The sequence below is a fragment of the Podarcis bocagei genome (assembly GCF_964188305.1).
Source record: "Podarcis bocagei genome assembly, chromosome: 1".
In the NCBI taxonomy this organism is placed as follows: domain Eukaryota; kingdom Metazoa; phylum Chordata; class Lepidosauria; order Squamata; family Lacertidae; genus Podarcis; species Podarcis bocagei.
The window spans coordinates 25,284,516-25,306,440 of NC_138125.1; the positions used below are offsets into that span (position 1 = coordinate 25,284,516).

At 40.8% G+C, this 21,925-nt stretch overlaps 1 protein-coding gene across 16 annotated transcripts in view; it reads left to right on the forward strand.

The window, feature by feature from the left end:
* The window catches only part of EML5 (EMAP like 5), a 100,750-nt gene that overhangs the window by 47,575 nt on the left and 31,250 nt on the right, over positions 1 to 21,925 (forward strand). For 15 of the 16 annotated variants that reach the window (XR_014002459.1, XR_014002460.1, XR_014002461.1 and 12 more), the window contains 14 exons: positions 732 to 850; positions 2,191 to 2,377; positions 3,989 to 4,094; positions 4,824 to 4,917; positions 6,537 to 6,637; positions 7,435 to 7,637; positions 8,266 to 8,377; positions 8,973 to 9,100; positions 10,199 to 10,340; positions 11,786 to 11,938; positions 13,630 to 13,761; positions 13,967 to 14,055; positions 16,457 to 16,633; positions 21,512 to 21,713. Coding sequence is in view for 12 of the 16 variants with exons in the window: in XM_081171910.1 (XP_081028036.1) it covers positions 732 to 850; positions 2,191 to 2,377; positions 3,989 to 4,094; positions 4,824 to 4,917; positions 6,537 to 6,637; positions 7,435 to 7,637; positions 8,266 to 8,377; positions 8,973 to 9,100; positions 10,199 to 10,340; positions 11,786 to 11,938; positions 13,630 to 13,761; positions 13,967 to 14,055; positions 16,457 to 16,633; positions 21,512 to 21,713 (1,945 nt within the window). In the remaining 4 variants the exon portion in view is untranslated. Of the gene's footprint in view, positions 1 to 731; positions 851 to 2,190; positions 2,378 to 3,988; positions 4,095 to 4,823; positions 4,918 to 6,536; positions 6,638 to 7,434; positions 7,638 to 8,265; positions 8,378 to 8,972; positions 9,101 to 10,198; positions 10,341 to 11,785; positions 11,939 to 13,629; positions 13,762 to 13,966; positions 14,056 to 16,443; positions 16,634 to 21,511; positions 21,714 to 21,925 lie in introns of those variants that run through there. The other variant, XR_014002458.1, reaches the window with a different exon arrangement.

Genomic DNA, 21,925 nt, shown 5'->3' on the forward strand with positions numbered 1-21,925 from the left:
ACCAGATCCGGCCCAGGAGCCAAAAATCTCCCCCACCCCTGATGTACAGGGAGGAGAGCTCTGGCAAGGGTACAGTGAGAAGGGTTTGCAAGGGTTTAGAAAGGGCCTGATGGGTTGGTAAGTTAAGCAAGCAGAGGAGCCAGCTTCTGGTATGTTAAAAAATTGTACTTCATCTTATAATTTAAACTTTGTAAACTTTGTAAGGTGTTTTACAGAGTTTAATATGAAAACAGCAATAAACAAATAATGATATTAGAAAACAACAGCGTTACCCTATGGCTTCCTGTTTCACCAGGTGTTATTATAATTGCTCTAATCAGTTGCAACCAGCATTGGCAGTTGTTGCTCCACTCATATTTCATGCAGTATACTGGTTCCCTGTTACGTTTAGGTTTGCTGAGACATGTCCAGTTGCTGCAGCGGAATTGCTTCAGCAGAGCTGTGGGTCATCTTAATGCTGTCCAATATTACCAATGGGTTTTATGAACTCTCTCATTTAAACCTCTGGAGCTAGTAGAAAGATTGTCCAAATACTCTGATTATATTATGTCCAAACACTCTGATACTATTATAGTAACAGAAAAAGCAAAGTTTCAGTTCTAATATTGCAACCATGTGGCATATGCAGTTCATGTAGGAAGCTAAGAAAATTATCTATCAACCTCTATTCCTCAGAGAGATTTGCTTTTCAAATATGCACAATTACAGAGAACTTTATATTCTCTGCTAAGGTTTACAAAGAAGATCTACCTCAGCTTAAAGAGCAATGCAAAGAAAAACGAAAAACTGCAGCTTCAAAAAGAAGAGAACGAGCTCCAATCAATAGTATAAGATTACACTTTGTTCATGGGTTTGTAAATTTATCTTTTTGCCTAAAAGCAAGCAAATCAGATTATTTTGTTTTACATGGATTTAGACATTTAAGGGCCAAACTAGATGTGATCTGTGATTGGATATGCCACTTTTTAGTTTTAGAAAAACACGAAAGCATTCATGGGGCCATTTGGATCGGGACCACAGTGCTGAGGGGAAAGTATGTCTCCTTCCCTCAAACTCCATTTTTTTCTGATTTAAATCTCCCCCTTCCCCAAAAAAGTACTATTTGCTTGCAGGTGAAAACATAGAAAGACCATACTGGGAAAATGTATTATACCTGATTTGCCCTGAGGGTAAATAGCAGTTTTTTTGGGAGGGGATATAACTAGGGGAAATGATGCAGGGTAGAACACTTTAAACCTTTCTCTTCCAGCACCATGAGGTCATTTCAAACCCTCCCCATACGCAGTAATATTTATCCTTAAAAAAAACCACCTATGCACAAGACAGAGAAATTCAGTTGCAGCTTTCTGAATATCATAACTAAAGAATTTGCTAGATTTGTGAAAGTTTTGTTTGTCTAATGCTTGGATTCAATGAATCACTAGGACAAATTAAGGATTCTTCTAGTAAATGGTTAATTTCTGTGGGTTAAGGAAGGGTTAACTGGACATTCTTCTAGTAAATGGTTAATTTGGAGTAACTAGTTCTATGAGAAATGGGAGAAAGAAGCAGAACACACCCTTGAAGTTCAATTGGCCTTCATTAGGCACTGAGCCTTTAGTGGCAGCCTGGCCCTGTGGTACCCCTTACCAGTATAGGTTTGGCAGGAACTGCCCCTGCCTCATTTCAGATATCTTATGAAAACTGTTTTGCTCATAGAGGCCTTCACAACATCAATTTCTTTTTACAACCAACCTGTATCTACTGGTGTTTTTTAAAAATTATGTTTTATTGATATTTATGAACTGTTTTCATTACATTTTGTATGTTTTAAGCTTTTTTACTATAATTTATGAAAGTGCAGATTAAAACTATTAAATATTTAATTAAATAAATAAACATTTTAAAGGACCAGCTACATAATATTCTTAGTTTATCCTCCAGAAACAGAGAAAAACATTGAAATATATTTTTAACCATACAAGTTATTTTCAAATTTCTTTATGCCTCCTACAATCATCACTTGAAGGGGGAAATTGTTGATGTAACCTTGCCTGATTTACTGTTCTCCCATACTAGAGATATTTTTATTCTTTTGGAGTACTTTTGATGGAACTATCAAAATCATTTTGCAGTATGTAACTATAAAAACTAAAATATTTAGTTGATTGTACTGTGTCATGATGCCTAAATGTCTAACTGTTTTATTAGTTACAGAGGCTATGACTGTCGCAGTAATTTATTTTACACTCAGACTGGAGAAATTGTGTACCATGTTGCAGCAGTGGGTGTAGTATACAATCGGCAGCAGAACACACAACGTTTTTATTTGGGTCATGATGATGATATTCTGTGTCTTGCTATTCATCCCTTAAAGGACTATGTGGCAACAGGCCAGGTAGGATTCATGTTTAGGAGAACTAGAAATCCTGTGTTGTTTTAGTGAGCTTATAAATTTATATTTCATAAATCTGTGGAATATGCCTCTGTGAAAAGCATGTGAAAGCAGTACAGTTGTAGAAGACAGGTTTCAGCTTGGTTACTTGAGTAAAAACAAGTAGGCATAGATTTATTCAACTATGAAAGAGCTTATGCTGGAAGTGTGAAACAAAGTCTTGTGGCACTTTAAAGACTAACAAAAATATCTTTTGTTTTTGCTGCAAGAGACTAACATGGCTACTATCCCTCTGCAAAATCTTTATACCTGCATCATGCACTACTGCATACTTTTCCCTGCAAGAGTTTTCCAGCTTTCTTCTATATAGAGCAGTGTTTCCCAACCGGTGTTCCGCGGCACACAAGTGTGCCGTGAGACGTTGGCTGGTGTGCCGTGGGAGGGAGGCGGGCGAGTCGGGCGGTGAGAGGCGGCGGCGGCGAGGATCCGCGTCGAGCCGGGGGTGGCTCCGCGGTGGTGGTGCCGAGGTTTCTCTCTCCATTCTCCCCTCACACACACACAGGATCAGCTGACAGGACCCAGCCAATGGGGCGGCGGCGGGGCAGCGCGTGCAAAAGGGAGGAGCGCGAGACAGCGGACGAGGAGGAGGCCGGCATGTCCGGGCAGCAGCAGCAACAACAGCAGCAGCAACTCCCGGCGACGGCTCCTCAAGCCCCGGGCAACCCTACTCCCTCACCGGCCTCGGCCGCCCTCCTGCTCCACCCGCCGCCGCCTCCCCCGCCGCCGCCGGCCACCTCGGCCCCGCCGCCGCCCCCTCCTCCGCCCGCTATCGCCGCCACCACCACAACAACAGCTGCCGCCGCCTCAGCTGCCGCCGTCCCTCAGTCCCTCGCTTTGCTGCCTCCTCCCCCCCCCCAAAGCTTGGAGGTTCACCGGCAAGGGGGAGGGGAAAAAATTGAAAACTTTCACTTTCGTGCGTCCCTCCCGGCGTGACGCTGCGCGCTGACGTCACGGGGCTGTAATGGTGGTGTGCCGCGAGATTTTTTTCATCAAACAAGTGTGCCTTTGCCCAAAAAAGGTTGGGAAACACTGATATAGAGGAATGCTGTTTTCCTCTTTTGGGAGATTCCTCATTACATGACTTACATCAAAGTATGCTAAAGCAGCTGCGTGTACATTAGTGCCCTCATGTGGACACTGGAACTATTGAAGTATAGAATAGCTAGTGTTTATAGAATATCTGAAATAGGAGCATTCATATTTGTAGCTATAGTATAGAATGTGCTTGATGAAGATACTGATAAAATGTGACATTTTGCAAAAGATTGAATTCAGTTGAATTAACCCCAATTTGATTAAACAAAGGTGAAAAGGGTGCTCTTTTAATAGCCCTGCATGTTTCTTCTTCTTTATACACATAGCTAACATTCAGAATAAGAACATAGTCTGAGACCTGTGAACCATAATTTTATTTCTTGTATCCAAATTAGTGTTATAACCATGTGAAAGAAACATGAAATGGATGTTATGGACAAATAAGCATTATACCTCTTGGAGTTTTTTTAGTTGGTTAGTTTTCTTTCTGCATAATGTGTTCAATCTCTTTTGTTTAAGGTTGGTCGTGATTGCTCAATCCATATTTGGGATACAGAGACAATCAAACCACTGTCTGTGCTAAAGGGCTATCATCAATATGGTGTTTGTGCTGTTGACTTTTCAGGTATTTATGAATGATCATCTTTTGACTTGGAAGCTATAGTTGTTGGAAATGTGACACAGCTTTTTAGGTCCTAAGAATTGATCACTATTACATTGCTATAAGAACAAATGCAATATTTTGCTCTTAGCTTTGAGGAGATTAGCCTCATTTTCAGGCTTTCCTCTCATTATGCTGTAGAAAATCTGACTTGGGCTTGAAAAAAAAATGATTGTGGTAAAAGTCACTAATAAAGGTGCCCTGTGTCCTTCGAGGTCGGGTTAGGGGTCATATTACATAAATTTGTGGCCAGCACTGGAATGTCCCTGTCTTTGGTACTCATTTGCCTAATTCTAGGAGAGTATAGTCCGTTCAGAACTAGTTGACTCCATACAGATCAAATATATATATGTTTTAATATATATTTTAATAGTGTCCAGTGATTGCTAGTCAGTATGTAGAAAGCCTAGAAAGGAGGAAATGGAGAATCAAACGTCCAATTTTGGAGGGACTCTGGGAAAGTGGTAATGAGTGATATTCCTAATGAACATGAAAAAGACATGAAAAGAATAAATATGGGTATACAGAGTATACCCTAATCAATATAGCTGCTGCTTAGATACAAAAATGAGTGAGAATGAGGATTTGAACATGAAGGAGATTTCCATAGACATTAACACCAATTGATAAACACCTTGCTGATTACAGAATTATGATTATGCCCATCATTCTTATTATGATTTTCTTTTACAGCGGATGGCAAACGGTTAGCTTCCGTTGGAATAGATGACAATCACACTATTGTTCTTTGGGACTGGAGAAAAGGAGAGAAGCTTTCATCAGTCAGGTAAGAGTTTAGCTTAATTATGGAAACTAATCAAGGCATAAGTGGCCAGAATGAAAAGTACAAGTACTCTTGAGGAGGTTTGAATGACCTTCTCCTATACACAGTGGGAAAGTGAGGTTGTGTCTTCTTGAGCCGCTGGACAGCAAAGTATGGATATAGCACATGGGTAGGCAAACTAAGGCCTGGGGGCCAGATCTGGCCCAATCGCCTTCTAAATCTGGCCTGCGGACAGTCCAGGAATCAGTGTGTTTTTACATGCGTAGAATGTGTCCTTTTATTTAAAATGCATCTCTGGGTTATTTGTGGGGCATAGGAATTTGTTCATATATTTTTTTTCAATGTATTGTCCGGCCCTCCACAAGGTCTGAGGGACAGAGGGACAAGGTCTGAAAAAATTGCTGACCCTTGTACAGCATGCCTAGGGCATAGGTGTGAATTGCATGAATGATACCCTACATTTAATCCAGGAATTGAAAGCGCATTTTGACTTTATATGTACATTATACAGTCAAACCTCAATTCCCGAACATCTCCGTTATTGTACGTTTCGGCTCCCAAATGCCAAAAACCCGGAAGTAACTGCTCTGGTTTTCGAATGATTTTTGGAAGCCAAACGGCTTCCAGGGAGTTCCCCCTCTTTTTTCTCCATTGATTTTGCCAACTGCCCTTTGATCTTCGATTGTCGAACATTTCGGAAGTCGAACGGTCTTGGATTACGTTCGACAACAGAGGTTTGACTGTATGTGCATTGGACCCACTCACCAAAGTACTACATTCCCAGATGTAGGATAAGAGTACCCAGTGGGAGGCCATACTTTTGCGCCCCCACTCCAATAAGTGCAAGAAGATAACCAGATCTGCGCTCTGATACATGGTGTTTCATTTAATAGCCATCTTGTGGATCTGGGCCCTGTCCAAAAGGTGTAGTCCACAAAGTGAGTAAATAATATGAATAAAAGGGCTGATACTAGAAGCCACCATAACTCATCACCACTGTGATGGTCAGAAGTCTTATAGCCTTTATTAACAAAGGAAGGTGTTATATGCGTCATTTAATGTAGACATAGATAACCGTTTCTTAGCAGGCTGAGACCTGCTTCATAATGCTATTTCTCAACACGATTGTGTATTCTGATTTATGAGTTTGTGAACTAGGCTTTTTAAAGTAAAAATACAGTGTCAGTAGAGCAGAGGTATTCTTAATACTGAATACAGGCTAGTGAAAGTAGTGTTTCAGAGTCTACCATACCAGACTATACCATAACTGTATTGTAAACATGATCCAAAACCTCTTGAAAAAGTTACTGAAATATAACTGAATATACTGTAATCGTCGTGAACCATTTAATTCACATGCATACAATAAAATCCAAAAATAAAACACCGCATTGTGTTGGATCAATCCTCATGTTTTTAAAAGTAAAAAATAGACAGTTCTTCCATTTCCCCCAACACATTGATTCACTACTGAGTGTGGACAATTCATAGAATGGTAGAGTTGGAAGGGACCTCAAAGCTCATCTGGTCCAACCCAAGATTTTTGTTTTCCTTAACTTTATTGCCACGGAGAAAGCTTTCCCCACAAACCAAAAGTCAAAATATTTTGTATATTGTTCTAGGGGGAGCAAAGATAAGATATTTGTCGTCAAGATTAACCCCTACATGCCTGATAAACTTCTTACAGCTGGAATGAAACACATAAAATTCTGGCGAAGAGCAGGTAAGACAAGTCAGATTAATTATTTGCATCTCTCTTGTAGCAGTGGCCACCAACTTGGATGACTTTAAAAGAGGATTAGGCAAACTCATGGTGGAGAAGACTATCAATATGCCTCAATATCAGTTTCTGGGGAGCACAATTGGAGAGAGTGCTCCTGTGCTCCTGTCCTGCAGGCTTTCCATGGGCATCTGTTTGGCCATTGTGAAAACACGTTGCTTTGGTCAGACCCAGCAGAGCTCTTAATGTTCTTATCTTATCCTTAAGTGTGCATAAGACTACAGTCATAGAATCGTAGAGTTGGAAGAGACCATGAGGGTCATCTAGTCCAATTCTCTGCAACGAAAGAATCTTTTTGCACAACATTGGGCTTGAACCACAACCCTGAGGCTGGATCTAAACACATCAAAGAAGTGTTTCAGTAAAACGCGTTATTAATTTACAGGTAGAGAAAAACTGGACTCCACAGTGACATCTGGTGGCACAATGTTATATCGCATATACAATGCATAAAAATCGCCTTTACTTTACTAATCTAGCTGAGTCCTAAGAGTCTCGTGCTTTACCAACTGAGCTATCGTGCTGTCTTAAGTCCATTTGCTTATGTACGCATTTTCTCTCAATTTTGGAACAAAAGAAATTGCATGTTTAATAAATTAAAGTGACAAAAAGTAAATTAAACTTCATTAAAAATGTTCCTGTATCGTCTTTTAGAAAATTACACCCATACAGATACATAGTTAGGTTCGTAGAGATACCGAATAATTATTTTTATTGTTATTATTTAATTTTAATTTAAGGTGGTGGACTGATTGGGAAAAAGGGCTATGTAGGTCCAATGGGGAAGATTGATACAATGATGTGTGCAGTTTATGGCTGGACAGAAGAGATGTCATTTTCTGGAACTTCAACGGGGGATGTATGCATATGGAGAGATCTCTTCCTCATAAAAACTGTGAAAGCACACGATGGCCCTGTGTTCAGTATGCATGCACTAGAAAAAGTGAGTGGCTTATATTGAAAATGGATCAATAATAATTTATTGTACTTTTAAAAATGTATAGCCAATATCTAAAGAGCTACTTTAGGCACACCTTGGTGTTTTGTCAGGCCCAATAAGATTTCTTCTTTTTTTTTAACAAGAGAACCACCTGCCATATAATGAAGTGCTTTTGAAAGCTTTCTAGTGCCCCCTAATGCTGCACAGTCTAATATGGATGATTTTTTTACAATGAAGAAATTAACCAGCTTGTTTTAAAGTAATACTTGTGCAAATAAATTGAAAGCACACAGGTAGTCCCACTGTTCTCAGGACAATTAAGGTTAAATCTCTTTTTTTGGTGATTTGAATAGAATTTCTAACACATTTTAAAATGAAGCTGGAATCATCACTGAAATATCACCCCTGCTAATCTGAGTTAAATAATATGCATCTTGGCCATATTCATATTTATTTACTGTTCTGCATGACTTCAGAAGTATGGATAATGAGGATTGATATAGATATGCTGTCCAAGATTGCAGTACTGGGATGATTGATGAGCAGGATTCATATTTAAATAACATACTAAAGTTTACTGTACCACAGAACTTTTCTGCTGTTTGCTTTCTAATATTTCTAATGTTTTCAGGGATTTGTAACTGGAGGCAAGGATGGAGTTGTGGCTCTTTGGGATGACACCTTTGAACGGTGTCTCAAAACATATGCCATCAAAAGGGCTGCCTTGGCCCCTGGCTCCAAAGGTAACATTTATTTATTTAGTTCATTCATCATGCCTCTGAACTTTTGTTAAAGCTTAGATTGCTGTTCTATATATTGTTTTCTGTATATTATCATGTGGGTCAAAGCAAAATTGGAAACAGGATTCAGCTAAGACACCGTTTATTTGTTTTTTGTTGTTGTTGTATTCTACATCACGCTAAGGAGATGGTTCAATCAATGCAAGCATCTCTGCTTGACTGACAAAACAATCTTCCCTTTCCTTCCCCCATATGCTGTTCTGGGGGCTCTCCTGGACCTCCAGAGCAGATCGGGGGGGGCTGGGGGGGAGAATATGGCCCTTTGTAACTGTCAGGAGGAAGATGTTTAAAAGTGGATTGAAAAGAGAAAACCCATATATTTCCACTCCCAAATAAGTTCTACTCAGTTCCACTGGACTTATTTCCAGGTAAGTGTGCACTAGATTGCGTAACAGAAGCCAAAGTTAAGAGAGAGAGACTGGGAGGTCTGAACTTTCTGTTCAAGCCAGGATTATGTCAGAAATTAAATAAGCTTTCCAATTAAAATAGTGATTTCATCCAAAATTGAGCTCTTATATATATACATATTTTCATTTAGGTCTCCTTTTAGAAGATAACCCTTCTATACGTGCCATATCATTAGGACATGGTCATATTTTAGTGGGCACAAAGAATGGTGAAATACTGGAAGTTGATAAAAGTGGGCCAATAACATTGCTTGTTCAGGTACAGTAAATATTAACCATATATTTCTCTTTTTAAAAAACATTTTTAGTTTTGAAATGTTAAAGTACAGCTGCTATAATAATGTTTCATAATTGGTGGTGTAAAATGCCAATTTAGGATCAATGTGGTAAGGCTGTGGCTGTGTACAAACAAACATTTCCGGCTTTCTCCTGCCTTCAGCATTTGACAAACTTACTGATTGGCAACTTGGATACTGGTCCAGTCATCTCTCTTGTTTCCCCCCATGTTCATCACCTTCAGAAGAAGAAAATCCATTTTAAAAGATTGGCAAAACTGTGCAGGGGATGGGGATGAGGTGGGTTTGTTTGATTGTCTATTGGGGGCATTTATAACCTGCCGTTTAGCCTAAAAGGCTCTCAGAGCAGCTTACAAAAATCACTAGTAAGACGGTCTCTTCCCTCAAACTCATAGTTGAAAAAGACATGATGTATGAGGAAAAAGGAATGGGAGGGAGGAGGGAAAAACAAGCTCAAGTACAAGTTCTTAAAATATAGAACAGTTACATAGTAATGTCTGTGTCAGGAGTGGAGAACCTTTAGCTTTCCCAAGCTAGTGTTGTATCTATGGGGTGGGGGGTGGCCAGGTTTTTTGCCCCAGGTGAAGCCTCCAGAGGGGTGCCATTGATGCTCCCAGCCTGTGTGTGTGTATGTACGCAAATGTGTGTTGGGTGTGTGTGTGTGTTCCAAACTGGGTCTTTGACCTGGGTGAACTAAAGCCTAGGTTTGCCCCTGTACCGAGCCCTTGAGGCTGTTTTAGTCTAGCCATGCCTAGGTGTGGGGCAGGTAAAGCTGGAACTTGCAGAAAGGGGCTTTACAGGCTACTGGTATTGGTAGTGTCTTCAAAGCACCTTGAACAGCACTTCCCACGGGCCACCAATTGGCTTGGGAAGCACTGTGAAAACAAGTTCAGATTTTTTATTTACAATCAATAAAATATAGTAATTTACAGTCCTCGAACTCATAATAATTTTTAGTGTGGTTTAATAAGTTGGCTGCATCCTCTGTTGTTTTTTAATCAATTCTTAATTCTTGTTTGTAATATAGCAAATTGAATTGAATTGTTTTTTGTTTGTTATAGGGTCACATGGAAGGAGAAGTTTGGGGTTTAGCTACCCATCCTCATTTACCTATTTGTGCCACTGTAAGTGATGATAAAACCTTAAGAATATGGGATCTGTCCCCCAGCCATTGCATGCTTGCTGTTAGAAAACTGAAGAAGGGTAAGATGATGGTGCTTTTCATCAAAATTTGCAAACATTTTGCTGTTCACTCATATTAGAATCTACCGTATTTTGCGCCCCATAAGACGCTCCGGCCCATAAGACGCACCTAGTTTTTTGGGGGGGAAATAAAGGGAAAAAATTATTTTCCCCCCAGGCGCGGGGCTGGGGCAGCCCGAGCTTCCCCCGACCCCAGCCCCCAAACAGGCAGCTCTCTGCAAGCCGTGGGAGCCCAGCGGTGGTTCCCGCTGCTTGAGGAGAGATCCGCGAAGCCTGCACGTGCTGGGATCAGCGCTTGCAGGCTTCGGGATGCCTGCAACTCTCCCCAAGCAGTGGGAACGTTCCCGCTGCTTGGGGAGAGATCCGCGAAGCCTGCACGTGCTGGGATCAGCGCTTGCAGGCTTCGGGATGCCTGCAACTCTCCCCAAGCAGTGGGAACGTTCCCGCTGCTTGGGGAGAGATCCGCGAAGCCTGCACGTGCTGGGATCAGCGCTTGCAGGCTTCGGGATGCCGGCAACTCTCCCCAAGCAGTGGGAACGTTCCCGCTGCTTGGGGAGAGATCCGCGAAGCCTGCACGTGCTGGGATCAGCGCGCGCAGGCTTCGGGATGCCTGCAACTCTCCCCAAGCAGTGGGAACGTTCCCGCTGCTTGGGGAGAGATCCGCGAAGCCTGCACGTGCTGGGATCAGCGCTTGCAGGCTTCGGGATGCCGGCAACTCTCCCCAAGCAGTGGGAACGTTCCCGCTGCTTGAGGAGAGATCCGCGAAGCCTGCACGTGCTGGGATCAGCGCGCGCAGGCTTCGGGATGCCTGCAACTCTCCCCAAGCAGTGGGAACGTTCCCGCTGCTTGGGGAGAGATCCGCGAAGCCTGCACGTGCTGGGATCAGCGCTTGCAGGCTTCGGGATGCCGGCAACTCTCCCCAAGCAGTGGGAACGTTCCCGCTGCTTGAGGAGAGGTCCGCGAAGCCTGGAGAGCGAGAGGGGTCGGTGCGCACCTACCGCTCTCGCTCTCCAGGCTTCAGCGAAAGCCTGCATTCGCCCCATAAGACGCACCCACATTTCCCCTTCATTTTTGGAGGGGAAAAAGTGCGTCTTATAGGGCGAAAAATACGGTAAGTGAAGTTGCGTTATATAATATTAGTATTAGAACAATAAAATGTAAAAAAGATTTAAACCTTTGAAAATGTAATATGGAAATACGTTACCCAAATTTAGATGCGAGTTGTGTGAGGAGTTTGCAATTAATAATAATAATAATAATAATAATAATAATAATAATAATACCCCTCATACTGACTTACCTTATAGAGATATAAGGATCAATGAAAGTATATGTAACAGTTTGAACACTTGAAAGTGCAACATAATAATACATCACATTTTCCATCAAAATAATGCCTGCAGGCCTCCAGTTAGAACTAAAATATGTCTCTTTGCATTTGGCAGGGGGAAGATCTTGTTGTTTTTCTCCTGACGGGAAGGCATTAGCAGTAGGTCTCAATGATGGAAGTTTCTTAATAGTAAATTCAGACACTCTGGAGGATCTTGTTTCTTTTCATCATAGGAAGGACGTTATTTCAGATATACGATTTTCTCCTGGTAAGTACAGGCAACCCCCCATTTACATAGGGGTTACATTCTGGGTCATCTTGCGCATTAGCGGAGCATTTGTAAGCCCACCCTGCCCCACCCTGCCCTCTTCCAGTGTCAAACACAGCGGTTGTAATCATACATGCATCAAACACACACAAATTGAGAACTGCCTGTAATCGGCTTCAGATAAGTCACTCAGAATTGTAGAATGCCGTTATGACATGATTTTTCCCATTCAATTGCTGTCAATTTCAGGCCTTTTCAGAATTAAGATTACTATGCTGTAAGGGTGCTGGCTGGGAAAGTGTTGCAGACCTAACACATGTGCACTTATTTGAATGCTCATGGAGCTGTATGCTTGGAGGATTTTCTGGACATAATTGGAAATCTTGAATCACACCACTTTGGGGAGAAATTGTCTTGGTTGAGTCCCCAAGTGCTGGGTTCACATATCAAAAAGAAGCTCTATTATACTGAGTCAGACTATCTAGCTCAGTATAGTCTATATAACTAACAGTGGCTACCCAAGGTTGTAGACAGGGGCGTTCTTCAGCCCTAAGTGAAGATGCCAGGAATTGAGCCTCAGACTTCTTGCATGCAAAATATACATTCTGCCACTGACCTGTATCCTTTCCCCAACAAATGCACAGTTAAAGACATTTTTTTATTTTAAAAAATTGTTAATAAAATGAACCAAAGAAGAGAATACAAAGTACTGCGGGATGCAAGGGAGAGAAGGTAGTAAGGCCACTTAAAATTTGAGGAAATAAATATTGGACAGTTTAAAAGCTCCTTACATTTACATTGTAATGCTGAGGAGAGAAGAGATCTTTAAGAAAGTGGATGTTGGAAAATGTTGGCTCTTTTGGAAAGAGCTCTTGGAATATATTGGAATTAAAGGAAGCCCACATTTTACGTGCATTAGATTTTAACCCTTGCTGGATCCCGGATCCCGGTAATTACAAGGACATCATGAAGGCACCATGAAGGCTGAACACCCCCCCCAACCCCAACCCCCCGCATAACATTATATTCATTAAACACTTTTCAAAGTGTATGAATTTGCCTTCTGAGATTGGCAATAGAATGCTTTTGGCCTCATGAATCCTATTTTCTCTAAGTCTGTACCCCTCATAAATTACTTCTAGGTTGGGTAGTAACTGAAGATTAATTAAGGTTGTATCTGCATCTGCAGTCCATGTCACATTTTGTTCTTCATAATATTCTTCCAGATGGATATTTATTGTGGGATGGGTACTCCTCTTGCATGCAATAACATTGCTGGTATCAAAATGCCAGCCTGTATTCCCTCTTCCCCATTAATCAAGATCTGCTCTTCCTGGGGGAAATTGAATACATTAAAAAAGTAAAATATTTCCCAATGACATATTGTAAACAACCCATTTACAATAATAAGGCTTATCTAGAGATACCCATTGCCTCAGTATTTATCCTCACTTGTTTTCCATATGTAATTGCTTTTTTTTGTTTTGTTTTTTACTTACGGGCTGCTCCCCCCTCCCCTTGGCATAGGTTTGCAATAATTTGCAATCAAATGCTAACAAGATAGCATGAAACATAAACCATACCTCAAAACTACAAATAAGACATTTCCAAAGATTATGTGATTCACATTTATTTTTGTAGAAAATCAGGTTACTTGGGAAAGTATTCATCTCCTTATGATTGCATTTTAGGCGCTGGAAAATACTTATCTGTAGCATCGTATGATACGTTTGTAGATATCTACAATGTAATGAGCAGTAAGCGGGTTGGAATCTGCAAGGGCTCTTCCAGTTATGTGACACACATTGACTGGGATGTAAGAGGTAAGAAATACAATTGCTGCAAAATGACTATATTTCTGTAGCTTAGAAAGTGTAAACTATGCATGAATTTTGTGCAGCATTTCCAAATGGTAGTGATGAATTTCTCACAAATTTTCATAAGAAGTGAATTAATAAATATTGTGTAAACAAACTACAAACAAAAAAGTCTTCAATAAGATTTTGTATTTGGTGAACATTTTTTTAGGCAAGCTTTTACAAGTCAACACTGGTGCTAAGGAACAGTTGTTTTTTGAAGCTCCTCGGGGGAAAAAACAGATAATTCCCAGTACAGAGGTAAGAAGATTTTCCATTCAGTTCAAATACAATTTTGTAAATAATATCTGTATTTTCTTTTTGTCATTTACATAATTTTGAAGGCACTACAGGCAGCCCCACATTTACGTGGGGTTACATTCCGAAGCACCACATGCATTGGTGAAATCGTGTATAATTGAAACCTATTGAAAAAGCCTTCAGACAACCCATTCCGTCACCACCCTGCCCCCACCTTTTAGTAACATTTCAGTGATATATTTATGACATTTCTGGGTCACTTCCTGGTTCGGTATGATGCGCATATACTGTACAGTACACGGTTGCACACATACTGAATGTGTGTAAAGGGGGTGGTGGTCTCTGCCTGTATGTTATTTGCTTGTGCATGTAAGATGACATCAGGTGGGACTTGAGGTCCACCTAGTGGTACAATGCAAAAGTTGCTGTTCTAAAACTCCAAAGCTTCTGGAACTCTAATCCAGTGTTTCCCAACCGGTGTTCCGCGGCACACTAGTGTGCCGTGAGACACCGGCTGGTGTGCCGTGGGAGGGAGGCGGGCGAGAGGCGGCGGCGGCGAGGATCCGCGTCGAGCCGGGGGCGGCTCCGCGGTGGTGGTGCCGAGCGGCGGGGCAGCGCGCGCAAAAGGGAGGAGCGCGAGACAGCGGAGGAGGAGGAGGCCGGCATGTCCGGGCAGCAGCAGCAACAGCAGCAGCAGCAACTCCCGGCGACGGCTCCTCCTCCGCCCGCTATCGCAGCCGCCGCCACCTCAGCTGCCGCCGCCGCCTCAGCTGCCCTCGCTCTGCTGCCTCCTCCCACCCCGGCAAGGGGGAGGGAAAAAACGTTCACTTTTGTGCGTCCCTCCCGGCGTGACGCTGCGCGCTGACGTCACGGGGCGGGGCTTTAATGGTGGTGTGCCGCGAGATTTTTTTCCGGTAAGCAGGTGTGCCGTTGCCCAAAAACGTTTGGGAAACACTGCTCTAATCCCTTCAGTGAGCGACATCTAAATTCTGCCTTACCAAATGTGATAGTGTTTTTGTGACCTTGGCAGACTATACGGTTCAGGCTTATTGTTTTGGTCCTTGTCAATATGTAAAAGAAATTGTGGAATTTCCTCCTTATATATATTTCTTTAGTGAAGGACAAAGACTTAGCCACAAAAGTAAATCCTGCAGTTTCTCTTTTCAAGATATCCAAAATTTAAATCCCAATACCCTACTAGGCAGACCTATTTTACAAATGTCCTATCAGATGCCATTAAGGATAGAGTCTTCATTTGCAATACCAGCTCCCCCCCCTACAAAATCTGAAAATGCTTTTTATCACCAAATAATTTTATTTCCTTGCTTAATGAAATTGTTGTCAATATCCCCACCACCACCACCAAAAAATCCAGTATCTCTGCTTAATGCTGTGGTTTGTTGCATTGTTGTGGCACACTGGTCAGTATTCCTCAAATGAAATGTTTTCTTAGTGGTACAGCAAGTCTTGGAATCAGACTATTAGAAACTAAGAACAAGCAATGAAATAGATTTACAAGACCAGAATAGATTAGAATAGAATAGTGAGTATTACTGTGTTGCACTTTCAGGGAAATTAAGAAACTCACCTATATGAATTAAATTCAAAAGTATGGTTTATACTAATCACTAGCAAGACACAGGAAGTCAAGGTACGTCAGGGAATCTTTAAGATTTCCTTATATAAAGAAAACATTCCCAAATTATGTCCTACAAATAGAAGTGAAGAACACAAGCACATTAAGGCTTCAGTCCTTTGCACACTTACCTGAGAGAAAGAAAAACCTCTGAACATAACTGGGCTTACTTCCTAGAAAATTTGCATAGGCTTGTGCTGTAAGTAGTGTAAATTATTCTCCCTGTAGTTTATCCTCAGGACATTAAAGCAAACCATGCAAGCAACTGTTCTTGCTGTTGGATATGGAAACAATAAACTTTCTGCATTGCTAACAGTAGCAAATTCCTGTTTGCATTTATGGTATTCACATGCTGGCTCTCAGCCTTTAATTAGTCAAAGTAACTATTACAACCCAAGTGATAAAAAAAAATTATTTAAGGTATTACTGTACAATGGGAAAGTATCGTTCACACGGTGTTCTATCATAGTTCAAAACAGTATTAATGGTCATAGTCATATTAATTGTCAGACATGGGAAGGTAAGAAGATTAGAATGTAATTGGAATAAATTTTCTCAAATACTGGGTGATAACACATCCTCATAAAACACCCATATGATCCTCCTTCAAACTGAAAGCATTTTGTCTGCAGTTGTCATAGGTAACATCTAATTATTTCAGTGGGAGATGTGAATAGTGTATACCTCTAGGATAACAGTGTTTGCTCTGAGATCAGATGTATAACTATGGATAAGTATCCTTTCTCAAACAGGCTATCTTTATAGGCAGAAAAAATTTCCTGGACATCCTGGACAAGTGTTCTAGGCTCCTGCTGTGAAGGAATTTGGCCAATAATTGGAGAAGTTACAGATGTAACTGCTTCGTGCCTCACCAGTGATAGTACAGTTTTGGCAACAGGAGATGATTTTGGATTTGTAAAGCTTTTCCGCTACCCTGCCAAAGTAAGTAAATGTGCAGTGTTTGCATAATGAGTCTTAAACGAAGTCCTACTGTTTTCATACCTACAATCATTGAAAATACACTTGTATTCTTATCTCTCATTGGTATATGTGAATCAGCTTTAACACAGATCAAAACTACAGATCAAGCATTCATATTGTACCACATTTTCTCAGACACAATGCAATTCAATGGAGACAATTCACATGCTCATCTGTAAGTCAACATAGAGTATATTTTCTGTTAAATAATTTTTTTTTGTTTTTCACAATTTAATTCCACATTAACATCAATAAAAAAGAACATTTTTACCCCCCAATCCCCATGTATAGCAATATCTTTTCAAAACCTTTTATTCGCGATTCCAGGAATCTCCAGACCTCCCTTATCCCCTCTCCTGGTTCTTTATATAAACAACATTCTCTTTCATTTCCATGCCCATTTACCCAATTTTCTAATAATTACACATAGTTAATCAAAACTTACTAACACTTCAAATAATTTACCAGTATTTAACACAGATATCGTTTAAATGTCTAGAATATTATTTAAAACAACTTTCTGCATTCTACATTTGTGCTTAACTATTATTTACCCAATTTTCTAATAATTACCCATAGTTAATCAAAACTTACTAACACTTCAAATCATTTACCATTATTTAACACAGATGTCATTTAAGTGTCTAGAATATCATTTAAAATAACTTTCTGCATTCCAAATCTGTGCTTAACTATTATTTTTTTCTTCTAATTTTATCCCCATCTCTACTAATTGCAAGCGTTTAATCAAAGACTGCTAATGTACCAATATCTACAATATTTTGCACACAAACAATAACCATTTCCAAGATTATTTCCCAAAGTTTTCCTAACTTTGGCGTACTTAAATTTCATCAGAAGACATCTGTCAGTTGAGGCAAGTTCCAAATCCAGCTCGCCTTTCCTCCAAACTTCTCTCAGTATCAGAGGTTGTACTTTCTGCCTCGTTTTCTCCACCACAACCTCCTCAAGTGCTTTCAGCCTAAACCACAAAATTTCCAAATCTACCCTGTTCTTTTGGACTTTCTTAATATCAGTCATCTTTTCCCAGTTTTCAGGCTTCTGCTCCAACTTTTGCCTAAGAACATCCCCTTCCTCAGCTCTCCCTGTCCAAGACTCTATTATTTCAATCGGTTCTGTCACCCTTTTAATGCTTTGATCCATTTGGGTTGAAAACTCATTTGTTATTTTAGCCATAATTTCCATCATCTCTTTCATAAATTCTTTTTTCAATTCACAAAAAAGGTTCACCAATTCAAATTGAGATTTATCCCCTGGGTCCTGTACTTGGGCCTTCTGTCCAGACTCAACTCTGACCGTTTAATCATTATCATATTTTCGTCTTTCCGTTGTTCTCAAAACAGCCAGTTTTCACCACCACCTTATCAGTTTCAAGGCCATTCCATGTAAGTTCCCAGTAAACAGTAACAGTTTCTGTGCTTTCACACTATCCCTCTTCTTTCCACCCGTTTACTTTATACACATATGCAATTTAACATAAAAACCAAATTTTAAGTTGATATTCATATATAACAAATATCTACCTTAAAAAAGAGACCAAAACAAACAATATATCCATAAGAGTTACCACTTAATTGTCCAGGAGAGAGAGTACTAAATTCAGTATCCAATTTTCTGAAATGTCTCAGGGTGGATTGAAGAGTTGCAGCACTTGAAGATCCTTATAAATAGGTATGTCAACCTCTCTTGACAGTTTTTTTTCTCTCCTTAAAATTCCAATTTATATACAGGAAACTGAATTCAGTGCTCTGTAGGTCCCTCCAGCTGAGATAAGTCTTTCTTATATTCCCCCAACAGAGTACTTTAATTATCTTAATCCAAATCTCCTCTGCTGAGTTCAGTTTTAATGATGGCTGCAGTTCAAAATCCAGTTTCCACTTTTATACTCCAGTATCAGTAACAAGCCAAGAAGAGTAGATTTCACTTGCCTTAACCTTTCCTCTCCGCAACCGGGGAAAAGCTTTGGAAGGGCAGCGTAAGAACTTTCAGATGTTGTGAGTCCTGGCACCACGTTCCCTTTTCCATACACAAATACCAAGTCATGGCCAGCTTTAAAATACTGTAGCAATGTCAAGCAATAAAGAATGGGTTTCAATTACTTTCAATTCTCCCATCAGCAGGCCCACACTGTAAATATCAAATAAGATAATAGTTTTCCACCTGCACTTTTTTAATTACCCAGAAGACGAAGAATAGACTTCCTTTTTAATCCTTCGTCTGGCGCCGAATTAAGCTTAATTAATTTCAGTAGTTAATCTTTTTACGTTCCCCTTGGCTTGAATGTTGGTTACGGAAAATCTCTGCTGGTGGCTGGAGCATGCTGCCAAGACTGCACTCAAGCCTGCTTCTTTCCCCCACTCTCCTGAGCCTTTTGGTGCAGGGGTCTGGGAATTGCGGGAGAGCTCTTTGCAATATGCAAGACTTTGGGGGGGGTATGCCTTGGCGTTTCCCCCTGACTCTTCACAGGGCTCAGATCTGTTGGAGCAATCAGATCTGTGCTCCGTTCACCATCTTGCAGAGATCGGTCCAACATAGGGTATATTTTCAAGTGATGTGTATGCATATGTGTAGCAGGCCTTAGTTGTCACCATTTTGCTTTTGTTTTACCCTTGGGTAGGGAACTTCTGGCCCACAGCCTAACTAGGTCTAACAGATCTTTCCACTTGGTCTGCCAGGCTGTTACATTCAAGTTGTGCCATTCCCACCTGTCCTACAGGTGGTGTCATATATGATGACAGGGCTTGAATGAAAAGGGCTTTGCAGGCACTGCCAGTCAGCAAATGGTACTTGGAAAGTACTATGCACAGTTTTTTTGCCCAGTTGGTTTGATTTCAAACTGCGGGGCAAAAATGGTTTACTTGACATCATTGTGACTCTAGATGATACATAGATACACCTGTCAAACTTGGTCCATGGGGGTTTATAGAGCTAAGGTTCCAGCCCACTGGTTGATTCTAGTACCCCACTCCTAGTGGCTATTTCAGGCAGAAGATATTCATTTTAGAACATGTATGTATTTATCAAATCAGAGGCTAGTGTGCTAGACTTGGACTAGAGACACCTGGGTTTAAAGCCCTTCTCTGCTGGTATCCAAAGGACTCTTTTTGAGTCTTACATACCTCACAGAGTTGTTGTGAAAATAAAATGGGAGATCTCTCATGTAAGAACTCCTTAGCTCCTGGACAAAGACAGAAATGTAAGAAGAATATGATTGACATCCCTTCATACTACACAATCCCCCATTCACATGCCAACAACTCAAATCACACATCTAACACCACATTTCCACTGCACAGCTTTTCCCACCAATAATGCTCCAGGATTTTTGTTGTAACAGTTTTTTTAAAAAAAAATGGGGGGGGGGAATGAAAGTGTGAGGTGTTCCAGTAAAATCTTTAGTCATCTTCCTCAGGCCATGCAAGCTCATAACCCAAGTAATGATATTCCTCTAGCATCACATCTCAGATGGCTTTGCAACACATAGTTGTGGAGGCAAGGCTACAGAAAAAAAAGTGGATGACTATTTCTTCCCTTGGGTTTGCCTCCAGCAATCTTAAGGAGTCAGGGCTAGATAAAGGGGAGCAGTGTCAGACTGTGCCTTCAAATGTTTTCTAAATGTTGTGTAATTTTTTATCTCCCTGACATCTGATGGGAGGACATTCTACAGGGAGGGTGCCACTGCTGAGAAGGCCCTCTGCCTGGTTAATTTGTGCAGCAGACGTCCATGTATATGCTGGAATGTTCATAAACATTCCATAACACCTCAGCAGCTGAGACAGTGGTTAAGGGTTGTTCATTGGAGTTCGGAGTAACTCTGGTGCTGAAAAAAGGGTATTAATGTTTCAAATACTGCAGCCTGTAACTACCCCGTCGTTGTTTCCTTTTGTTGAGTTTATCTGATTTGGAGATAATTTGGCAAACCATTCTGTTTCTGAGAAATTGTGTGTTCTATACTTTAATTAAACACTCCCTTTGTCTTTGTATGGCCATAATTGAAATACTTTCTTGTCTCTTGTACAACTTGTATACAGTGAGATTACACGAGCACCCCCCACTCAGCTCTCTTAGTCTTAATTCCCCTCGTTTACTGACGCATACCCACCAAACCCAAAAGTCAGTTGCCCTGTTGTTATCTTTTCATTCAGCAGCCTAACAGCCCACGGATAGAAGCTGTTCTTTACCCTGTTGGTGCAACTAATCATGCTTCTATATCTTCTGCCTAAGGGCAAGAGATCAAGAAAGTGCCGGCCAGGGTGTGAATCATCCCTGAGAATTTTCCTCACTCTCCTGAGGCAACGTTCTTCCGCTATTTCATCCAGCAGATTCACGGGACAGCCCATAATATCTTGTGCTGTATTCACCACCCTCCGTAGGCACTTCCTATCAGATGATGTCAAACCAGCATACCACACCGTGATGCAGTATGAAAGGACACTTTCTATTGTTGACCGGTAGAAGGAGATCATCAAATGTTGATTGAAATAATAGTAGCTATGTAGATATGTAGGATAGCAGTAGTGGATAGTGAGGAAGGGCTGTGCTCTCAGCTGACCTCCCTTCAGCTGCACTGCTGTTGCATACCAGGATTGTTTTGCAACAGTGCCAACAGGAATGCTGGACTGTCTTTTTCCCATTCTGATATGCAGCAGCATTGCAGCCAAAGGAAGGTCAAGTAAATGACACAGATGCACCAGGCCCTCCACTACTGCCCAGTATATTGTTCAGTGTTACTTTGTCTCATATATAGATGTTTTGTAGCCCTGCCTAAAAATGCTAATGAATGAAATGTTCTACATTCTTTGTATATTTCATATTCAGGGAAAATATGGGAAGTTTAAGAGATATGTGGCGCATAGCACACATGTAACAAATGTTCGTTGGACTCATGATGACAGTTTATTAGTCAGTGTTGGAGGTGGAGACACCTCTTTAATGCTGTGGACCCATGAGATGGAGGGCCATCGAGAAACCAGGCAGTGTGACAGTGAAGAATCTGATCTAGATTCTGAGGAAGATGGGGGTAAGTAACCATTTTAAGATAACTTCAATCTTATAAAGCAGTTTTAATTCTTCCCATTATAAATGCAACTTCCATAATCTGAATGTCAGTTTGAAAGCTCCAGGGGGTTTTTTTTGTGTGAGTGTGTATGTGTGCAAATTAAATATTTAGCAAAACCGATTTACTGTTTTAAATGTCTTTAAAAATCCTAAGTAAATTATATTTATTGTAAT